This window comes from Terrapene carolina, unplaced genomic scaffold, assembly GCF_002925995.2.
Source record: "Terrapene carolina triunguis isolate 2854851 unplaced genomic scaffold, T_m_triunguis-2.0 Scaffold262, whole genome shotgun sequence".
NCBI classification, from domain to species: Eukaryota; Metazoa; Chordata; order Testudines; family Emydidae; genus Terrapene; species Terrapene triunguis.
The window spans coordinates 2,061,073-2,084,428 of record NW_020664613.1 but is presented as its reverse complement, the minus strand read 5'-3'; the positions used below and the strand labels follow the sequence as shown (position 1 = coordinate 2,084,428).

At 42.6% G+C, this 23,356-nt stretch overlaps 1 protein-coding gene across 4 annotated transcripts in view; it reads left to right on the top strand.

Annotated features, from left to right (window-relative positions):
* Positions 1-3,052: 3,052 nt before the first annotated feature.
* Positions 3,053-23,356, top strand: part of MARK1 (microtubule affinity regulating kinase 1) — a 110,573-nt gene continuing 90,269 nt past the window's right edge. For all 4 annotated transcript variants that reach the window (XM_024219283.2, XM_024219282.2, XM_024219281.2 and 1 more), the window contains exon 1: positions 3,053-3,117. In XM_024219283.2, coding sequence (XP_024075051.1) covers positions 3,067-3,117 — 51 coding nt within the window. In that variant the 5' untranslated portion in view covers positions 3,053-3,066. The remainder of the gene's footprint in view (positions 3,118-23,356) is intronic.

Sequence of the window (23,356 nt, the reverse complement as noted above, 5' to 3'; positions counted from 1 at the left end):
GGCCTCCAAGATTAGTCAGAGATAGAGTGGATAGGGATTTAAAGGACCCAAAATCCAGCCACTATTCTCGCTGTATGCTGATCTCCAAGTCCCGCCCAGCTACAGCAGAGCAGCTGAGCTACTAGCCACTGCGCTTCTGAGATCTGGTTGTGCTCTAGGACTCTTACAGAGCACAAGGTGGGAGTTAATACTGCCTGAAGCAGCAATAACTTTCTACATATTTTACTGCAGATCTTTGATGGTTCTGGGAGGGAGGGAGGAGCATACAGCTTGGTGCAGTTCCTCCCTCCATCCTGGCCCTGCCCTTTTTTTGCACAACCCATTGCCCATGGCCATTTTGGGGGGAGGGGGGGGGGAACAGGGCAGCATCACTGTAATAATTTTCCTGTTCCACATAGCCCATCAGTTGCTTTCTCTGTGATATTGTGCCTCTCTATACCACTTGGCATGGGGTAGCAGAGGTGTCTGTATTAATTAATAACAAAATATATTTGAGCTACTAAAACAACAGGTAACAAGTATGGATGAGACAAATGCAAAATAGCACTTTCAATGACACAAATTGTAAGGCAGTATTATACATTTTTCTGGCGAAGACTCTTATGTATTATTAGACGGCTCATGCTCAGATGCTATTACAGGAAGTCAGACAGCCTATCCTGACTCACTGGTGACATTGAATACATTTATACACATTTTAGTTTAGGCTGCTTTCTGCTGTGTGACCACAAATCCATGAACAAATCCATACTGCGATGGGCCTGATCTTGCAGTCAGCAGGAGTTTTGCCTAAGTAAGGGCCCTATGCAGATATCTGGGTTTATCTCCACAAGGTTCTTATTTGGAATAAAACAATGCATTTTGACATGAGCTGAGCGACCAAAATGGGTTAATAACCCAGGCGGGCCACAAACTTATTTTGGCATAGTGGTTAGATCACAGTTGTTTGCCCTGTGTTAGATTCTTTTGTTTTTAGAGAGACAGGACTCACCCAGCAGATTCCAGGGCATTTGGGAATGACAGTTATGTGAGTAGCTAGCAGGCGGTGAGCATGCATCCAATACTTCCTGTATCATCTACCTACAAGTGATAAGTACCAAAGAGGTACCTACCTGTGAACCCACTAATTGCATCACAGTGCATGGGGACTGCTTCGTGGGGAAACCTAGAAGGGCACTCACATACATAGCCTCTTGGCACATTTCAGAAGCACAAACTTTGCTCATCAGGAGGCTGCTTTGGAGGAAGAACAGTATTTAGAGATTTTATTTATTTATTAAAATTCAGGTTTAAAATCTAGTGAAACGTAATAGAATACTGGGTAAGGTTTTTTGTGTTTTTTTTTTTTAATTTTGTTTCCTGGAAGGGAAGGTTGTTTTTTTTTCCTTTCAGTTTAGAATGTTCATTTTTAGAATTTGCGGAGGGAGGAAGACTGGATCCACAAGGTTTGGTTTTGTATCAAAAACTGATGTTATGTAGAAGCTGATAATTTCTCAAAGAACAAAATAAAATGTTTCTAACTTCAACAACATGAAATTCATTGTCACTTTCAGTTTCAAAATCCACACAACTGGCCTCTGTCCAGCAATGTGCGCTGCACGGCAGCATCTGTGCCTGCACAATGTCTCAGTGACTTCTGTTTAGATGCTTAAATTAGACTGGCATATTTGGGCTCATAAATAAATAGCCTAATTTGCAGAGATGCTGATCCAGGGTTTCCCAGTCTCCATAGTCTGGGTGTGCAAGCTACATAAACTCCATCAGAAATAGGGAAATCTGCCTGCTCTTCAATGCTAATAATGAGTATTGTTAAAAATTAAGGTAAAAATGTCTGTGCATGCTTAACTTTAGGCATGCTATCATGCCCAAAGAACCAGGACCTTAAATATGCACTGCAAACCTCCTATGCTGCAAGTCTTGCCTGGGGAAACATTAATGAGTCTGCAGTAAAAGGGTGTTCATCTGGATCCCTTAAATCCAAAATTCTTTCTTTCCACATGTGTTTATGTCCCCGGGAAACCTCCCTCCTTACCTAGCCACGTTAGTGTGGACTCCTAACAGCGATGAAGCCCATCCAAGAGTGCAGATTCCCCCTTGGTTGTGCCCCCCACAGAAGGGGGTACCCGAACCTCGGTTTATCCAAATCAGTGTCTGTACCCCGGGCATAAATCGCTTCCCCAACCCCGATTACCCGACCTCAATCGTGCCCTAGGGCATAGTTTACCCTCTTAATAGTTACTGTCCCCCCCGTTATCCGAACTCCTGATTATCCGAACCAGCGATTACCCGTGCGGGCCCTGAGTCACTCCCAACTCCGCTTATCCGACCCCCAGGCCCTTGCCAGCTCCCCCAGCACCCGAACCTCGGCTCTGCCCCCGGGTGTGAACGGCCCCCTTCGGATCGGGGGGAGGAGAGAGAGAATTAACCCCTCCACTCCCAACCCCGAACTCCCCCCGCTGGCCCGGGAGCGCAAGGCCCGTCCGCCAAAGCGCTGCCACGGCTCGGCTCAGGCGGGATCCCGAGCGGCCGTCCCGGGCAGGGGCCCTGCAAAGAATGAGAGAGCGCGGCCCCCGCCCTGCCGTCAGCGCTGCTCTGCGCCCGCCCACCCGGCGCTGCTGAGGCGCCCCTGTTTGCTGCGCCCGCCCGCGCTGGAAGCAGCCGCTGGCTTCTCTCCCCCCAAAAGCAGCGGCGGCCGGATCCAGCGAGCCGGTGCCTTGGGCCGGGCCCCGCGGCGCGGGCTGGGAGGGGCAGAGCCGCGGGGGGAGGAGCCGCCGTCGCCGGATGCTGTGAGGAGGCAGCTCCGGCTCCCCTGCGCTGCCGGCCACTCACCTGGGCGGGCAGCGGCAGCAGGAGGAGGCGCAGCCGGTCGGGCTGCCCCGATCCCGGCCCGGGCGCGCAGGAGGCCATGGCCCCGGGAACCTAGCGGGGCCGGCGCCGCGGCACGTCCCCGGGTCCCCTCCCGCTGGGGAAGCCGGTCTCCCCGCAGCCCCCGCACCGCCGCGGCCTAGGACTCCCGGGCGGCCCGTCCCCGGCGCGGGGCCCGCCCGCCCGCCCGCCGCCCGCAAGATGTCCACGCGGACGCCGCTGCCCACCGTGAACGAGCGGGACACGGAGAACGTGAGTCCGGGCGGGCCGGGCCCCTGGGCGCGCTGCGCTCCCCCCCGGCAGCCCCCGGGCGCGCGAGCCTCCTCCGGCTCCCGCGCTGCCCCCCGCCGGGCACCCCCGCCCCGGCCTCCTTCTCCGGGCTCGCCCAGCCCAGGTACCCGCGCCCGTTTAGGCCGCCGCCTCCCTCCAAGCCCAGCTGGGCCGCTGCCCCGTATGCACGCTCCGGGCGGGCCAGGCACCCTTTTTCAGCCCTTCTTCCCAGGGCCGTGCTGGCCCGGATCGCCTAGTCCTCCGGCTCCTCTTGTCCCCTAGGCCAGGCACCACTGTCTGCCTGGGCTTCTCCCTCCCTCCTGCATTCTCTGCGTGAGCCAGGCACCCTCCCATGTGCCCCCTTTCCTCCCCCCTGCCCACACCTCTGAGCCAGACTGAGCTCCTCTCTCCCATCTACACCCACCCCCTAGGCTAGGCAACCACCTCTCACATACCCAAGCTGGACAGTTACTCTTATGCATTGTCTGTTCAGGTTGGTTTGGACTATCCTTGTGCATAAGGATAGTCGGGTAAAGTCTGCATCTCCCCACACCAGCAATCAGGTTTGGTTATGTCCTTCACTCAGGGCAGGTCTACACTAAGTCAATCTAACTTGTGTCGCTCTGGGATGTGGAAAAGAACCCCCGTCTCCCTCCCCGAGCGACGCAAGTTACAGCGACCGAAGCACTGTCCACACTGCCGTAGTGTTGGTGGGAGACGTTCTCCCGCCGACATAGCTTCTGTCTCTTAGGGAGGTGGACTAATTATGCTGACGGAAAAGTGCTCTCCTGTCGGCATAGAGCGTCTTCACAAGACGCGCTACATTGGCACAGCTGCACTGATGTAGGGCTTCTAGTGTAGACCAGCCCTCAGGCTTGGCCTAGCTGCACGTTTCCTCTCAAGAGAGGCTGGTTTGCATCTTTTCTATATTCTCTAGCCCCTCCATACACCAGAGGCAGGAAACCTTTTATGCTCTTTCTGCCTGGGCTGGGCACGCTACCCCATCTTGCGTCCCTTAGGTTGAGCTGCTCTCACTCTGTAGCCCTTTGGGGATGGGATATTCTTTGCATTCCCCTTACTGTACTTCCTCTGATGCATCTTGTTCCTCTGAGAGAGGCTGTACCCCCTTGACTAGTACTCCACTGGGCTACTTAGCTGCGTCTCCATTTGTGCTCTTCTTAAACATCCCATGACCCTTGCCTCCTTGCTCTGCCACCGAAGTGGTGCCTTATAGATAGGGCCCTACCAATTTCACGACCATGAAAAATGCATCATGGACTGTGAAATAAGCTCTTCCCCGTGAAGTCTGATTTCCTCCTGCTGCTAGGAGTGCCCCAGCCAGGGGGCTCCTAGCTCCAGCTGGGCTGGGGAGGGACAGGACTTGTCCACCCCTGCATAGCTGCTTTCGGGGGCTGGGGGGCAGCTCAGACGCACCTCCAGGAACCTCCTGCGGCTGCAGGAAGCTATGCAGTTGCTGCCTTCAGAGTCCAGCTCTGAAGGCAGCACAGAAGTGAGGGTGGCAATCCTGTGACACCCTCCCCCCCCCCCCCCCGAGGTTTGCCACCCTCCCCACACTCCCCTTTTGTGTCAGGACCACCACAGTTACAACACTGTGAATTTTCAGATCTAAACAGCTGAAAATGTGAAATTTACCAATTTTCAAATCCTATGGCTGTGAAATTGACCATAATGGACTGTGAATTTGGTAGGGTCCTACTTACAGAGCAGAGGCCTAAAATAATACTGGCCACCATAAAGGGGGTGGATATTTCCAATGTTAAGCTTGTTATGTGGGAGGGCAGGGTAAATGAGAAGTTTTAAAATATTTGACTTTATGTATATACATATCTTTTATGTTCCTTTCCAGTGGTGACATTTTATAGGTATACACAGTGGTGGTATACGAGATATGAAACTTTTTTTGTCGGGGTACGGAATAGAGGGATGCAAACCTAAAACAAATATGTCTAGAAAGTGTCTATCATTAATAGCTATTAGCAAAGTAATGGAAGGGGTAGGAGGAAGAATAGAGACAATAGACAAGATCTGGCCTTATGTCTACACATACTGTTTCTAGTGGGCAAATATGGTTATTAGGAAACTGGAGGGGATGTGAGAGGGAACAAGATATATTTTTATTTATATTGCAGTAGTATACAAAGTCCCTAACTAAGATTTGGGCCTCATTGTGCTTTGCAGTGTATAAACACATAGGCAGCTATAGTGCCTATTCCAAAGAGTTCAGTCTAATATGAAATAAGAGACAGGCACTAGGGAAGGGAGGACAAAGGTAACAGGAATAAGATCATGTGGTTAAATAAATTAGCGTAACTTAATTGTTCTGTATCTGAATTTTTTAATGTACATAATTCAGTAAAACTTAACTGGCATAACAAGCCATACTAGCTGTAGCCCAAGTGTAAAAATATACATGACTATAATTAATCTATCCCTTACTGTTGAACAACCGATCTGCAACAGATGTCAAAGAGAAGTGAGCCCCTTCATGTCATGTCACATCACGTGGTATAGTTGGAAAATGGTTTAGTTGAGGTAAAGGCAAAAGAGGAGAAATAAGTTTGTAATTATAAATACCATTCCTTATTTATTGTAAAGTTCCAGGTCTGTTGGTTCTTTTTGTCCTGCAGAAGCCAATGTTGGTTGATGGTGGAGGTTAGCCTTTTCTTGCTTGCTTTGGTAAAGCTAGTAATGGCTTTAGCCATCTTCCTGACATAAAGGCCACTTAGCCTCCCAGTCTGGGAACTCTTTGGAATTCCATAGTCAACTTCAGCTGAACTTTTTTGGATCTTTTTAGTGTTTTTTGTGTTATGGTAGCACCTAGGAAATGCAACCAAGGACCAGGGCCCCATTGTGCAGTGTACTAAAGAGACAAATAACAAAGATATCAGTCCCTGCCCGAGAAAGCTTGCATTGTAGGTGTCAAGCAGCATGTAACAAGTCCATAAAATCATGTGGGGATGGGGTGGGGTGGAAGGATGAGATAAGAAAATTAACAGAGTTGAGAAGAAAAATAGAAGTTGCAGCTTGCCCCTTGTCTAACTAATGCCAGGTGGAAAAAATTGCAGACCTAATGGTAGGTTGATTGCAGAGAGGTGTTTTAAGAAGGGATATAGAGGAGAAGAAGGTGGCTTTATGAATTTTGATAGATTCCCCTAAAGCTTGGCGGCTGAATGAGAGAACACGGTAGTTGGAGAGGTGGGTGGGATGCCTTTTTGATGACAGTGAAGGCTTGAGTATTACTCCTGGGGGAATGCTGTGCCACTGCACATGCACAGAATTTATGTCCCCTGCATATTTCTTTGCTTTCCTGTAGAAAAATGACTTTCTGGCAGGGAAGCAAAGGGAAGCCCCAAGAACAGTCATGTGACCCTCCCCAGCAGTATTTTTCGGGTTCCCAGGGTAGCTGGCAGAGAAGTAAATCACTGTGGGGCAAGAGGCAGGACTGGGGAAGACCCAGCTGTTGGCTCCTTCCCTGCGCCAGGCTCAGCTTCTAGTCCCGGCTGGGCTGGGGAGGACAGGACTTCCTCTTCCCCTGCACAGCACCCAGGGCCAGGTCAGACCCACCCCCAGATTTCTCTCCTGGCTGCAGGAAGCTCTGCAAACCACCCCGCCCCTGCTTCCTGCACCCATTGCTTCTCAGCTGCAGGGGGAGGGATTCCTGTACAGGGAGCTGCTCCCATATCCGCCCAACCCTTGTGCATCCAGACCTTCCCGCTGAGCCTCACCTCCCCCCCCCCCCGAGAACCCCCATTCCCCCTGCACCTGGACCACCCTGATGAGCCTTGTGCAACCGGATCCCCACCCCACTGAGCGCCAGCCAGCTACAATGGATCCCCACCGCACTGAGCCCCACTCCCCCAGCATCTGAACTCCCCCACTGAGCTCCCCACAACCAGACCCCCCTGCCAAGCTCTATCCCCTCCACACCTAACCCCCGCCCCGCCGCTGAGCCCCAACCACCTTCACCTGGACCCCCCTGCAGCATTCCATTACCGTTGCACCCAGAACCACCCAAAAAGCCCCTGTGCATCCAGATTCCCCCCCGTCCCCATACCCGGATCCCCCACTGAGCCACCTACACCCAGATTGCCCCACACAGAACCCTCTCAACCCACACCTGGCTCCCCCCACATTAAGCCCCTCCACAGTTGGATCCTGCCTTGCTGAGCCTGCCTGCCCAGACAGAAGGGCAGGACCCTGGGGTGTTTCTGGGGCAGGCCGGGTCCTTGCGCCGTGTGAGGGTTGGGTGCAGCCTCACCGCTGAGTCCGTGTCCCTGGGGGGTGGGGGGGGAGGGGAGCTGCACAGTGATCTCCAGCCTCTGTGCAGCCAGTGGCCTGTACTCCCCAGTACCATGCTGGAGCTTCCACATTCATTTGACAAATAAAATTTGCAGAATTTTAAAATATTGTGTGCAGAGTTTTAAAGTTTTTGGTGCAGAATGCCCTCAAGAGTAGAGTATGTAGCTTGAAGTATACTATGATGGGAAAATTTGTGTTTGTATTATTGGATTGGAAAAGATTGTGTGGCGGGAAAAGTATACTCAAAGGCCACCTGTACAACAGTGTATGTGCAATGTGACAATATTATGACCCCCCACCATGACTTACTATTTTCTGTTTCATGAAGATAAGGATATTAACCTATTAGATACCAATAATGCCCTGAGTTTTAATTTCTCTTTGGGGGTTAATTGGACCGCCTCGTACAAATGGCTAGCAGGGAATAAGCAGGTTAGTCAATTAACTGCAGCAACCCGGACAAAAGTACTAACATGAAGTCTGGCTATTTTGCACCAAGGAACTGAAATTCTCCTGAGGAGAAGGATAAAACTGTGAAAGTGGGCTTGAGGGAGATAAGGGGACAGCATGGGATGGGTTAATTGGGGTAGTATTAACTATGCTATAGTTAGAATATTTGTATTGCCTGGATTTGCTTTACATGATAAGAACATATGGTTTTGGTTTGGGGAGAGGGGTCGTGGGAGAAAATATCCTGACAAGAATTCTTTCTTTCAGTGCCTTAAGCAACAGCATGGCCTGATTTCTGAACCTTGCAGGTTCAAAAGTACGCTGCATCTTTTTTTCTAAACAATTTGATGGAGTGGTGTGAATATTGGCCATATCATCTCCATGTCAGATTATTTTTCTCTGTATGTAAGTGTGCCACTAGGTTGTACATGGCTTAGGTGGTGGGAACATAAAATGTTGTCATATCCTTCTGTTGGAGATGATTTTTGCTTCTGTCAAAGTTGTACAGTATTATTGCATCCACAGAATGGCTTTCCATGCTCTGGGGAAAAAACAGTTGTCCAAACATAGTATTGTAGAAGAAGAATATAGATTAAATGTGTAATACCTTTTTAAATGTAGGTCAGCATCTTTGTTTTTTACAAAACTATGTCAACCAGTTTGAATTTAACTTTTCGTTTAAAATGTATATGGCTACTAATGGGACATATGGAATAAATGTTTAATTTCTGACCTCTTTGTTAAAGGAATTCATCTCATAATTCTGTTCTTGAGTTCATGTTTTTTCAGGCAATTCTTGTGTCAAACAATATTTTGATTTCTTATTAAGTAGAAGAAAATGTTTACAGCAAAGCAAGTTGAAAAAAAATCTCCATACATGACTTTAACTTTATTTCCTGACTCTGTGGGTTTTAAGGTTCATATGTAACAGTAACATTAATTTGCTTGTGTTCCACATCCTGAAAATTGTAATTTTACAACCAATCCTAATTGGTTACACATTTAACCAGAAAAACAAGAAAAATACTAAATATGTGCAATGTTGCCAAATTATCATTGCTGTTGAGACCTTCACTTTTTCTTACATTGTGATTTTAATTCTGCAGACCTAATTTGCATGAATGCAGCTTTTTGAATTTAATACCTTTTGTCTTTTTGAAAAAGGGGAAAACTAATTTGCCTTTTCAAAGAATAAATTGGGAGCTTTAAAATGGTTAAATTATTAGAAGTTAACCCATTCACAACGAAGTGTTAAGTTCCTCCCTGTGCTGCTGCTGTTTGGATGGAGTCAGTTTTCTATACGTTTTTAATGGTGATAGAACAACAAAAAAGATTGAGCTTTAACGTTCCCTTTAAATGAAAATACAGCATTTGTAAAATATTGTAAAATCTGGCAAAATTAGACTGATCTGTTTGTATTTGCATTTATGATTTTTTTTTTTTTTTTCTGGCCCTGAAGTTAAGGAAGTTGTCTTTTTGAAGAGTTTGAAGTTTCAGTAAAACTTAAGGGAGTGTTTATGCTATAAGAAGTTAGAAGTGGTTTTTTTGTTTTGTTTTTGTTTCGTGCTGGTTGATGTCTGCAAGCAGAAGCTATTGTGTGGACAGGGCAAAAGCGATTTTACTACTGACCTCTCTGAGAGCTGTTCAATTAGAGTGAAAATGTGTAAGCCTGGTTTTCGCTACAGTTTCCACCACTGGTAATACTGAAGGAGCTTCACTGGTGCAAGCACAATTCCTCGCGCTCCCCTCCAATTTTCCAAGTGCAAAGAAAGCCCCAAAATATCCTTCATGCAGATTTAAGTTACTGCTGGGACAGAGTATCAGTTTGGTGATCAGGGCAAGCAGGTAGAATGTGCCATGATGTCCCAAAGAGAGTGTGGTTTCTTTGGCAATGTTCAGAAGTGATCTTTCAATTCATAGGATGTATTTCCTCCACCTCCCTTTACCAAAAAACACTGCTCCTCAATGCAGCCAATGCCAAGTTTCAAACTCTGGCCCTTATCCTTTAACTATTTTTTAAAATGTGTGTCTATAATTTAACAGTACAGATTTTTTGTTTTTCTTCTCTTAAGATTTCAGAATCACTGGAGGGATTTTGCTAAAACTCTCTTAAAATTGCTCTGGTGTCTTCCTCCCTATATAATATACACCTTTGGGCAGTGATAAAGCATGAAAAGATTCAGAGCAAAAGGTGAATGTTTTGGAATGTTATGGGCATGTGAAAACAAGAAGTTTAAAATGGAAACTATTCTATAACCTTCACTATAGTGGAAGTTTGAAGTATATGCTATAAAATAGCTTAATAGTTTTTCTTCAATTTTAACTACAGAATCAATTTTGATTCTTTTCTCCATATCTTCCTTCTCCCCAAAAAAGTTTACTGCCAGATACAGTTAATTTATAGCGTTGTTTTCACTTCCCGAGTTCGTAAATGAACTTTTTTGGTAGTCTCTCAGTCCAATGTTAAAGTAAAACTTTCAATTTTAACTGTAGGTGGTTTTCCTGTAATTAAATGTTATGAAGAATAATACTGTGTGATGTCTTCTCAGGCTAGATAATTAGCAAAAAGGTCTTCTAAATACTGAGACTATCTCAAGGTCAGTTTTGAGTTTTGTAACCGGATAGGATATTGCACATCAGGCAGAATTTTGGCAGGTATCCCAGGGAAACCAAGGTAAGAAACCGAAAATTGTTAAAATAGTACTTTTTGCAAGGCAGGTTTCCTGACCTGCTATTTTCAACTTAATTTACATAAATGTGACCAAACATATGCAGTAATTATAGCTGTAAAATAATTCTGAGGTTGCTTAATTGAAAGGTATTTGTCATATGTAGGTTAATTTTGCATCCTTGTGAAGCTGAGAGGACAGATGAGGAAATTTTTTTCTTTTAGATGAGTTTTAGGGTTTTGTGTGTGCAAACTTAAAAAGAAAATATTTACTTTTGTCAAAGGACACATGTTCACATTCATTGTAATAGGCTTCTGCCCAGTTAAATTCAGCCGGGCTACAATTAACCTTTAAGGCAATGAACCAGACACAATCTAGTAGGAATGGCATGGTTCATACTATAGTGGCAAATCAATTGAAGGCTGTTTACACGTAAAATATTGAGTAGATTTTCTGTGAATCAGCTTGTAAATCCTACAGTGATATGCAGTGTTCTAAAATTATTTGTCCTATCAAGACCGATGATTTGCCTTCAGTTTGATGTGCACTTGTATCATTGTGATTGTGAGAAGCAGTAGATAATAGTAGAACAGATTAATATTTTTGTTGAAGTAAATACATTTTCTTTACCAGCTTTCGAGTGTTATGGCTTGCTCTTGTTCAGTTTGAAAACTTTCACCCTGTTCCAGAGTGCTGACCACTCTAAACTCCTACTGAAGTCAACAGGATTGGTAATTTCTCAGTACTAATCAGGAACAAAGCCCTTTGTGTGAAAAATGGTTGAGATTTGAGTTATTTTATAAATTCAAAACAAATCAATTTTATTATGTAAGTGGAAACATTTATGTTTACATCTAAGTGTTCCCTGCACTGTTTAGAACTCCAGCTTTGCAGTGCTGTGGTAATGTGTGAGGACCAAAAAGTTTCACTTCTGTTGTGGTAAATTTCTAGTTATTTTCACTGTCTTCAGTAAAGATGTATACAAAACCCTAAACAAACTTTTTCAAAAAGCAAGTAGTATAAGTTTCTGAGATATAACTTGAATTAAAAAAAAGTCTGCCTGAATAGTATGGGAAGTCTCTCTGAAGATTTTCAGAGAATCTGTTTAACCCACTAAATGAATAAATAATAAATAATTTCATAGTACTTCATATGGGAAATCTTAAGATTGATAACGTTGATTGAAATACTGTAGAAAGCTTATTATGCAAGCATATTTAATTTACTCATAAGTGCAGACAAATACCAACACTGATCAATACAGAACTGTCAACAGCATTTTCTGCTTAGGTGGTTGAGTGGTATTGCAGAATCCACTTCTGTTCTATATTTTCTTTGTATGCTATATGTGAGAGTTACAAAATGAAGGATGTTAATGAAAAGAGAAAGTAGCATTCAAACTTAAAATAACGTTAAAATAATGTAATATGTTCCAGTTAATCCATAGAAAAGAACCTAAAATAATATTTCTTTCTACACCGGTCTTTTAAACTAAGACTGTAGATATGAAACTAGTGTTATAAGAAAGGACCTTATTTCAACTCTGGTACTAAGAATTCATGCAGTACATATAGTGGAACATCTGTCACTACCTAAGATCTTGTGGTTCTGTTTTGCAAGAGTAAGAGATGTTAATAGTGGTGACAAATTCTTATTTATTATTACAGTAGAGCATAGAGGCCCAACAGAGACTGGGCCATTATATGAGGCACCATACAAAAACAGTAATAATGTCCATGTCCTGAAGAGCTTACAGTTTAAGCACCAGTCCTGCAAACACTTAACACAGCTGAATTCTAAGCACATGAGCAGTCCCATTTAATTAATTGGGACTATTCATGCTTAGAGTTAAGATCGTGCATAAGTGTTTATAGGATCAAGATGTAAACAGAGCAGGCATACAAAGGGTGAAAAAGGGATACAACATACAAGCAAATGAGAGGAAACGCATGCATAGAGGGTTTGTGACTTGCTCATGGTCACACAAGAAGTCTGTGGCAGAGCTGGAAATTAAACCCAGATCTCCTGAGTTCCCATCCAATATCTTAACTACAAAAAAACCCATAATTTGAAAATAATAACTTAAAACTTGAAGATAGCATAAGAAATGTCAAAGGATTTGAAGAAATAGATGTATTTTAATAGCAAAATAACTATTTACTATTTTTTGTAACCCCGATGAATACATTAAAAATACTGTTGAGATAATTCAAACACATTCTGTAAGCCTAAATTTAATTACTCATGTTCTTAATTTTGTGACTTAAACTGTTATTTTTTTTTATGTCCTTGCGTTGTTTGAACAGCTTCCATTGTTCCTCCCCCAACAGTGATTGCATGTCAGTAGTGAATGAAATGGACTGCTTCTGAAAAGCACACACAAATATCTATTTGTGCATACAGAATATAATGAGGACTGCATGGCAGTGAATATTGTGGTTTTATTGGCTTGAGTTTAGGTGACATTGTTACTCATGAGTGCCAATACCAGCACCAATAAAAACTTTATACCACACAACACCGTTGTGAATTCACTGTATGTCATATAGAGACAGTTTTTTAAAAATGTACTTGTCTTTAAACACGTCTGTTGGTATTACAGCATGTTACGTTTCCCCCATGTAAAATGATGCTGCCTTAGTTCCAGGGAGTCCAGTTTTCAAGGCTTAGAGGGAGAAAAGATTATAACTAATTTTAGACTTTTAATAATACAAAATATTTTTCCATATTTAAGGTTGGACTTGTAAGATCCAATATCTTAAGGGCAAGAGCTGTATCCAGTCCAAAAATAATGGTCTCCTGTTTCTAGCCTTGCTGGGTCCTGAGGTATTGAGCTCTAAACTGTAAGCAGTTTAAGGTTCAATATTCATCATGTAATTTCAGGGGTTGAATTGGGAAAGGGGAAAAACAAATAAATAAAACAAATGTGGTATTCCCAAGCAGAGGGGATAAAAATCAATGATATTTTAAAAATAATTTTTTTTTGTATTTAAATTGACTTTCTTAATTAAAACTTTTTTTGTTTTAAAAATAAATTTGAAAAGGATGACACCTGTGTTAAGGCCTAAACTTACTGTAATCTATTAAAATTTAAATGAAAAACATTAGTACTAAGCAGTATATGTTTGCTGCAAAGTTTTAAAGAAAGTTAAGCCACTGAACTGTTGACTGAGTGCCTGGAACCAGAATTTGTTGAAGTGCTAAGCCAGGTTTTTACAGCAGTAGCCTCTTCTGCAGACAGAGAGAGAATATTGCTTTGATTTAAATCAGTCTGCTCTGCGTTCATATCGAATCCGACCAGTTGAAAAGCTATAATGAACCAGCATTCACAGTAGGTTGTGTAGATGTTCAAACTGTGATTATGCATGCTTTGGTCTCATTGGGAAGTGCTCTCTACATGAGGCTCAGGTGCTCTGCTATGCTCTTTGATCTTGTCTCCTTCTTGGATGGATGATAGAGGGAGAAGTAGTACTCTTAGAACCACCTCTTCGTGGTGCCAGAAGCGTGTGTGTGCGCAGATCTTCATAGTAAGGACTTCTCTCTGCTTTCTGTTGTTTGCTCAGTAAATAACAAAATCTCCTACAGTGAGATAACTTGCACATTCGGATTCTCACTGTAAAATCCTAAAAAAAAAGTCATTTTGTAATATGTACTGTGAAGTTAGCTTCTGTTACTGTGCCTCTGCTAAAGATGGCTGATTATAGACAGGTGAGAGGAAAAACCACTTATTCCATTGTAAAAAGAGTGGAAACAAGGCAACTGTGGTTTTATTGAATGGTAAACTAAGCAGGCCTTGCTTATATAATCTATTTGAAACATGGTGATAGGATCTCAACCACCACCTCAGCTGATTCATTTGAATAGATTTATTATTACATGCTTTCTAATATCTATCATCTTGAGAGACACATTACTTCTGCTCATTGTGGTGCTACTGTAAGTTACCCTCTTCGATAGGCGCCGACTTCTGCTCCCACCAGTGGGTGCTTGATTGCCCCCGCCCCCATTCCAACCCCTTCCCCAAAGTCCCAGTCTCAACTCCACCCCCTCCCTGCCGCCTCTATTCTGACTCCTTCCCCAAATCCCCGTCTTCTACCCTGAGTGCGCCACGTTCCTGCTCCTCCCTCTCCCTCCAAGCACGCCGCCAAACAGCTTTTTGGCGGCGGCAAGGCAGGAAGCGCTGGAAGGTAGGTGGAGGAGCGGGGACGTGACACGCTCTGGGGAGGAGGAGGAGGTGGGGTGCCCGGGGAAGGGCGGAGCTTGGGTGCAGAGCACCCACTAATTTTTCCCCATGGGTGCTCCAGCCCCGGAGCACCCACGGAGTTGGTGCCTATGCCCCCTTCCGAATGCTAGTCCTGCAAACTGTTAAGTAATACTCTACTTTGTCTGTGTCTCTGTCTCTCTCTCTCTCTCTCCAAACTGTATTTTCTAAAATCCTTTGTCTCCTCTTCGGTCATCTATCCTAACTTTCTTATGTTTTCCATCCTTCCCTCTTCTATCTCCAATTTTTTTGTTTAACTATGTGAACCAAATTGTACACAATACTCCGTGTCTTTACCAGGGTTACATAGTTATTATCTTTTCTTTGTCAGGCAAGTGATAGCTGTGTGTGTGCATCCTAAATAGCATTTTAAGAGGGAAATAATCTGACTCAGAAAGTTCTGATGAAGAGACCAAAGAAACACTTTGCAGAATGTTTTGAACCTATTGGTGAAAAGGGACTATTAGACTGTAGACTTACAATTTTAAATGCTCAGCCATATGACGAGAATGTTTTTTCCTTAATCAGTGTTTTTTCCCCCCAAGTAAGTTAATCACATTTTGTTCTGTACTGGGTGATATAATAAATACATAATGAGAACTCTGTATGAACTGAGATTAAACACTTTCAGAAGTTGTCTGTTGAGAGAGAGCATATTGTTCTGTTACTGTAAGGTAGTATATTAACTGTAACTTTCTTAGCTAAAAGTTTCTTCATAGAGGGAACTTCTGTTGATTTATCTCGTTAGACTGACCTCACACTTGGTAAAGCAACCCCCATCCTTTCATGTATTTATAGCTGCTCCTGTATTTTTCACTTCATGCATCTGATGAAGTGGGTTCTAGCCCATGAAAGCTTATGCCCAAATAAATTTGTTAGTCTCTAAGGTGCCACAAGGACTTCTCGTTGTTTTTGCTGATACAGACTAACACGGCTACCACTCTGAAACCTGATATAAAGAGTTATCTGATAGGTAGGTAATATCTTGAGGAAGAATTATGAAGGAACAGAAGATTTTAGAGTATATATTACAGCTACATGTATGGCTCTCGGAAAAATACTCACATGAACTAGTGAGTTTTTCAAAAACTCATCTATAAAGAATACGCACTTGACCTTTAGCATCTTCAGTTGTTTCTCACCTATGAGTTCTGACATCTTCAGGCATTCCCAGAAGAGAGCATAGAGCTCTTCAATTTACAAAGGATTACAAATTTTACAGTACATGTATTCCTTTCATAATTAGCAATTCTTCAGGTACTCTAGAAGAAATTCTGCACAAGATGAAGAAAAGTAATCCTTTGAATTTCCTCCATTCTATTTAAAATAATCCTTATTCTTCAGGAACAGTTTATGATTGGCAGATTCACTTTCACTTCAAGGTGATGGTTAAGTGGATTCTAACAATTTGGGGGAAATGGACGCTCAAAAAAATCTGGGATGTTTACTCCATAAAAGTGAAGGCATATTAGAAAAAATTATTGTAGTTTCAGAAGTTGAAGAATATATGCAAATATACATTATAGGCTACATCTTTTCTATTTTATCTTTGAGAGAATATTCTCATCTTTTTTGCAGCACTCAATAAATTGAGCGGGTTATGAGGAATATAGGATATGAAGACTAAACAGATCTGAAAGAAAATACTAGTTTCACATGAAAACACTGAAATTTCACTTCTCGGCTCTCTATGAGCTGAGGGGTGAAAACATTATCTAACTTCATTTTTAATTAGATATAGAATTAGTAGAAGCATATTGCAAAGGAAGCATTATGACATATGTGTTTAGTTGTTCATGTCTGCATCAAAGTATGCTTGACAAAGAGATGGATTTGTTGATGTAGATGCTAGTGTGAAGCTACAAGCTCAGATGCTGAGCCTGTTCCTCCCTTTGCCAAAATCCTGCTCTTTGTCAGTGGGGAGACTCAGCCATGGAGTTGGTGACACTACCATCAGTCAGGGCCCTGCTTCTACTTCTGAGTTTAGTGGATATTGTGAGGGGAAGAGGCACATTTCTGCCCTTTGTATCAATATTGGTTTATCTTGTCCATTCTCTTCTCTTTCTCCCCTCCTCCCCACATGTCCCCAAGAACACAGGGAAGGTCAGGGGAATGATCTGTGCCTTGAAAATAGCTTCTTCCTCTAGTGCTCCAAAAATGCTTCCCCCTCATGTCCTCACTGTCCCCCATAAGTTTGGAGTCAGTGAAACATCTGTAGTTTGTGATACTGAGAGTCTCATCCAGTGAACCACCTTGATGGTTTGCTGGATGGGACTGTTAGAAGGCTGCAGGTTGGAAGTTGTGTTTATCTCAGCCCTCCAAGAACTAAAGAGAGAGTAATGGCAATTTTTGTATCTTTGAATAAGTGTTTCATTTTGTTTTGACCTCTCCTCACCTGTAACTGTAATTTCTTTACTACTCTACTTCTCCTTTTCAACCTCAATTTCATCTTTAATTTTCTCAAGAGATTCCCCCCAGCCCTCCTTTCTCGCTTTCATGGACAGTAGGTCCTATTCCCACTGTCACCTATCTGTAATATTTTTTCTGTGTCCCTGAGACTTTTTCTGATCTTCTCTTGCTAATAAAATAATCCAGTTCTGCTTCTTATATTTGTTAATGCTTATTCCTTGGCCTTGGCACTTCTCTTCACTAACTGTGTCACAAGAGTATAGTTGCCATAGCTTACTGTACATAGTTTGACTTTAAATGGCTGTGAAACTTTGTGCAATATACTTCAACATGAATGACAGTATCCAAAAAAGCTGTTCTCAATGAATGAGTCCACTCTGATCATTTAAAGACTTATGATGTGTATCATGTATTTCTCAGTTGGTGAATGTTGCTTTTGACTGAAAATATGGTCTTAGAAAGATTTAACTTTCAGAGTCTCAAATATTTTAGTGTTAAACTCAGGATAGTCTGAGCTCATGGATGGCGAGAAAATTAAAGCTCAAAGATTAAATTAGGTGAGAACATCAACTCAGGAATGCAATACTATGGGGTATTTGTAACTTAAGCTCTGATCTTGAAAAGACTTGGCACCAAGTTAAGCATGTGCCCCTGTAAGTAGTCCATGTGCCCTGTAAGTGCTCAGAGGGCATAAAGTTAAGGACATCCATAATTCTTTGTGGGATTGGGGCCATGTTTGCTAAATCCTAAGGCAATGTAACATTTTTGACACACAGGTGAATTGTTCCTAAGGAGTTAGGGTAGTCTCAACTGATTGCATGCTACTTAATCTCTTATTTAAAACTATATTAAAAATCGGGACAGAGTGCACTCCTATTGGAAGAAGGAAAGATTGTTTTCCATATTATCTGAAGATGCCTTTTCTTTTAGCTCAAATCGACACTGTAAGTACTGCTACATCTGACTAGTTGGATACAACATAGTTATCCTGTTTCACAGTTAAAACAGTTTTCTCTTGCAAGATAAAAAGGACCAGACTGCATAGTAACAGTGTTCCTGAACAGTGCAATACCCTTTTACTTCAGCAAGTGACACAGTTAAAATGTAGTTCATTCCTATGGTAAGAGCAAACTGTTAAACATTATCAGGGAATTATTGTGTTTTAACTGAGTCCCCAACTATGGTGATGGTTTCATTGGTGACTGTATCTTACACTTACCCTTACTTATAAAATGTCGAACAGGAAAAGGTTGCCACTTTTGGGTTTATAACAAAGCTAGTTCCACCCTTACTGTAGCAAGACTACAGTCTCTATGTAATGTAAATCCTGAGCCCAAATTAAGAACCATAAAGTGGTTTTTCCACACACTTCCTATTGATTATGTTGTTGTTTGGTATTTATAAATTCATTTTTAGCCTACATATATATTTATCCAAATAATCAATAAAACTGCATTCTCCAGACTGTCAGTCAAATGACTGTTTGAGAGAGATGTGCATGTGTCTAACCATGTGTGACATAAAATATTCTATTCGGATACAGAAATTCTAACTAACCAGCATAAACCCTTGTTTCATAGCGCACACTGTGTAATTTTATAAATGATTTTCTTTAAGAAAACCTATGTTTTACATGACTTATTAAAAGGTTCATGCTGCTAATAATAATGGCTCATAAGGAATTTATAAAAAATATTTAGAGCTGGAAAATTTCTCAACATAAAAATTGTTGAATTTTAACAAGTTGTTTGCAGAAACACATTGGGAATCCTACCTAGAAGATCATGCAGGAAACCCAAACCTAAAAAAAAAGCTTGATAGCTATCCAACGCAAAAATAAAACATGGAACCAAGTACAGGGAAACCCCGGTATAACGTGCCCCGCGATAACGCAAATTTGGATGTAACGCGGTCATAAGGTGGCTCCGGCTGCCCCAAGCTTAAAAAAAAAAAAAAGAAGGGGGCGGGGGGCGGAGCACCGCCAAAGTGCAAAAAAGGGAAAAAAAAGGTAAAAAAAGCGGACGGAGTGCCGCGGAAGCGCCCAGGGGCAGTGGTCAACTGGGGGCCCCCCGCGCCTCCCTGACATCGTGGTATAGCGGGGTTTCACTGTACAACAATTTCACAACCAATAGAACACAACCTCCAGGAGAAACCAAGACAAATGACCCACCACATGGACACTACACAATATCCCACTATCATCAAAAACTACTTCTGATCAGAATGGAGGTTTCTGTATTCTCCAATGAAGTGAACTTCTGCCCCACCATAGAATATGATAACATACTAACATGAACTAGAAGAATTCGTCCAACTCTGCATTAAGGAATTCTTTCACAGCAAAGACTACACTAACCCCGATGTCCCCACTGACTGTCGTAAAAAATAATAATCTGACTGGACACCCCTCAGAGGACAAAACCATATAGTAGATCATTACGTTGATTGCGTCAGGAAAAAAATTTACTGAAATCCTCAACAAACTTTACATCCACCACAATCTCTCTACCACCGAGAGGATATCTATACAGTCCCTGAAATTCAACCAGCAGACAAAGGGGGTGCTATCATAGTCCTTAATTGTGATGACTACGTCAATGAGGCCAACAGACAACTCTCCGACACCATCTACTATATAGAACTCTCAGAAAATCCCACACCACAATTAACAGAGGAAGATAGCTGGTTCAAATAGTCTGTATAGATTAACAATATTGTTGGGTGGGTTAAGGGAACCACTGTTGTGGCTCCTTGTGGCATGTAGTAGTTTAGTGTCCTTTTTCCTCTGTAGAGAAGCAAAGTGTGTGTTTGTAAAGTCCAGCCACTAGGAAGTTTGTGTGGAAGTTTGGTTTTTTATGTGAGTATCTAGTTTTGAGAGCTCATTTTTAATCTTTCCCTGTTTGCTGTATAGGATGTTGATCAGGTGGTTCCTCAGTTTCTTTGAGTGTGTGTGGCACAATCTCTCAGCATAGTCTGTGTGGTATGTAGATTGTAATGGATTTTTTACCTTCAGTCCTTTTGGTATGATGTCCATCTGTTTGCATTTGGAAAGGAAGATGATGTCTGTCTGTATCTGTACTTCAAGTTTTTTCATGAAGTTGATGGATTTTCACTTCATACAGCTAAATTTAGTGACAGGTTTCAGAGTGGTAGCCGTGGTGTGTGTGTGTGTGTGTGTGTGTGTCTTCCAACTGTATTTTCCACGCCATGCATCTGATTAAGTGGGTTTTAGCCCACGAAAGCTTATGCCCAAATAAATTTGTTAGTCTCTAAGGTGCCACAAGTACTCCTCGTTCTTTTTCCAAATAGGTTGGGAGAACCTGCATCAATATAGGAAAAAGAGCCACTGACTGCACACCCCTTGTTTGAATCCATATAGGATATCATTGAACATTTACAGCCCATATTTGATGAGGAACACATCTTGACAGAAGTTTTTTTTTTTTTTTTTTTTTTTTTCCTGAACCCTCTCTTCTGGGCCTTCAAACACCCCCAAAAAATCTCACCAAGATCATCAGAAGTAAGCTCCCCCACAGACCAGCACGCACCAATTCAAAGCGGAATCAGACCCTGCAAGAAAAACAGATGCAAAACCTGCCAATGTATCTCCAGTGCGACAATGATCAGTACCCCCACAACATACCTTTTCAAGATTCATGGTTACTTCATATGCTTATAACAATGTGTGGTGTACCTAATCCTGAGTCTAAAATGCCCTAGTAACTATGAGGGTGAAACCAGACAATTGCTATGCCCTCGAATGATCTATTCAGAAAAATAAGATAAAAACACCCTATCACCCATGGGCATATGCTTTTCGCAAAACGATCACTCCACATCTGATCTTTTAATGCTTGTCCTCAAGGGAAACTGGCACAACACCTTCAAAAGGCAAACCTAGGAACTTAAATTCATAATTTTGCTAGATACCAAGAACTGTGCACTTAACAGGGACACTTGTTTTGTAACACACGACATTGGTTGTTACCCTTATTTGCCCACCTCAGATCCTTCATGCATAATAATCTAACCCCCAATTGCCTGCTTCATTTCAAGTGACTGCCTCCAATATTCAGGGCACGCTGAGAACAATAATGCAACAACAAAACCACTTGGGTTCCTCTTTGTTCTTAGGATTATATGCAATTTTTGTATGTTGCAATACAGTATTAGGTGCCCATCCATTACTGTGGGTGCCTATCCCACATATTGGTCTTTAATCGCAACTGTGAGGGTATATCATGGGAAGAGTGATCTCTCAGGTAACCATCCAATTAGGGCTTTATAGGTTAAAACTAGTATCTTACGTTCTACGTGGAAACTTACTGGACACCAGTGCAGATCATAGAGAAGTGGTCTAAAGTGCTCCCAGTTTGCAACTCCACTTAGGTGGGCTGTAGCGCTCTGCAGTAGCTCCAGCTTCCAAATGGTCCTAACAGTCCAGCCTTACAGGGTGTAAAACCTCTCCCAGCAAAGTCTAAGGGTGACTTTTGCCTCTGCTGATGCTTGCTAAAGCACAGCTTTCTGGTAGTGTTTCTTGTTAGTTACCACAGAGATTTACTCCCTAACCCTGAAGACCTGGGGGATGCATAGGGTGACCAGATTTTTCAAAGTGAAAATCTGTCATCTGTTACATGGGTGAGAAACAGGAAGGCTTGGCAACTGAGAAGTAAGGGTTTGTTGTGTCATGTCATATCTGACCTAGATTGCAAGCTGCTTAGGGCAACGACTGCATTTTTGTTCTCTGAAGTGCCACACTTGCCCAGTGGCACTGTAAACAACTGCTTAATAATAATTCTGGATGGTTGTTAAATGCTTCTTTCCACATTCCTTTACTGATTTTTTTTTTTTTTTTTTTTTTTTCCTAGTCTTAGGGTATGTCTATACTACCCGCCGGATCGGCGGGCAGCGATCGATCCAGCGGAGGGGTCGATTTATTGCGTCTAGACATGATAAATTGACCCGAGCGCTCTCCTGTCGACTCCTGTACTCCAGCGCCGCGAGTGGTGCAAGCAGAGTCGACGGGGGAGCGGCAGCAGTCAACTCACCACAGTGAAGGCACTGCGGTGAGTAGGTCTAAGTACGTCGACTTCAGTCGCGTTATTCACGTAGCTGAAGTTGCGTAACTTAGATCGATTCTCCCTCTCCTACATGCGCCCCCCCCCAGTGTAGACCAGGCCTTAGCTATGTTACCCATGTCTCTTCCACTCTCACAGCCCATTATCTTGCTCCAAACCCTATCTTATTTCTTGTTCTTCTTCCTTTGTGTCTTTGATTTCTGTTCAGAATTTCCCCCCCCCCCCCCATCATTTTTGCTTTCTGTTGATTTTTGCCCTTCAGTTATACTTCTTTTCCTCCTTCACATCTCAATTGGTCTTTTATCCCCTCTTTTCAGTGACTCTCCCCCCCGCCCCCCCACTTCCATGTTCTCCCCAGCATACCTCTATTGTGGCTATCTGGGCTGGCCACAAGCACCCTGACGAAGAGGTGGTACAGTTTTTGTGGTCATGTTTCATTTTTGGATTTCTTCAGAGAGCCTAGGGTCTTTCTGCTGCTTGGTAGAGAAGGTTGGCAGGGGAAGATTCTGCTGTGATACTCTGCAAGAACAGAAAGAGACAGCCCTGTAGAGCTCTTAATTTGGGTGCTCAGTATTAAGAACCTGATTTTTTTTTTTTTTTTTTTTTTTTCCCCCATGTCTGTCATATTTTGTTGTTGCCTGTTACTTTTTTTCCCCATCTTTGAGGGATGTAGACAGGTATAGTAAGAACTTTAAAAAATAAGTTCTTATTTTCAGAGAAGTATCAATATAGTTTTTATTAAACACTTTTTGCAGTATTTATACAATAATTAGAATCAGATTGTATTGACTTTCTTCCTTAATCATGTATGAAAATGTTGTTACTATCATATTCATGAGAATTGAGATGTTTGCATTTTTTAATGAAAAGTTAGTGTTTAGGTTGTGTGGGTACTTTGGAGGGGAAATATTAATTATTTCACAACTAGGTAAGAGAAAAGAGGTCATTTTGAACTTGCCAATCCTGATAACATTCACATAACTCATTGGTGACATTTCAGAGGTAAGATGGCCCAATGGTATGTATTAAGATCT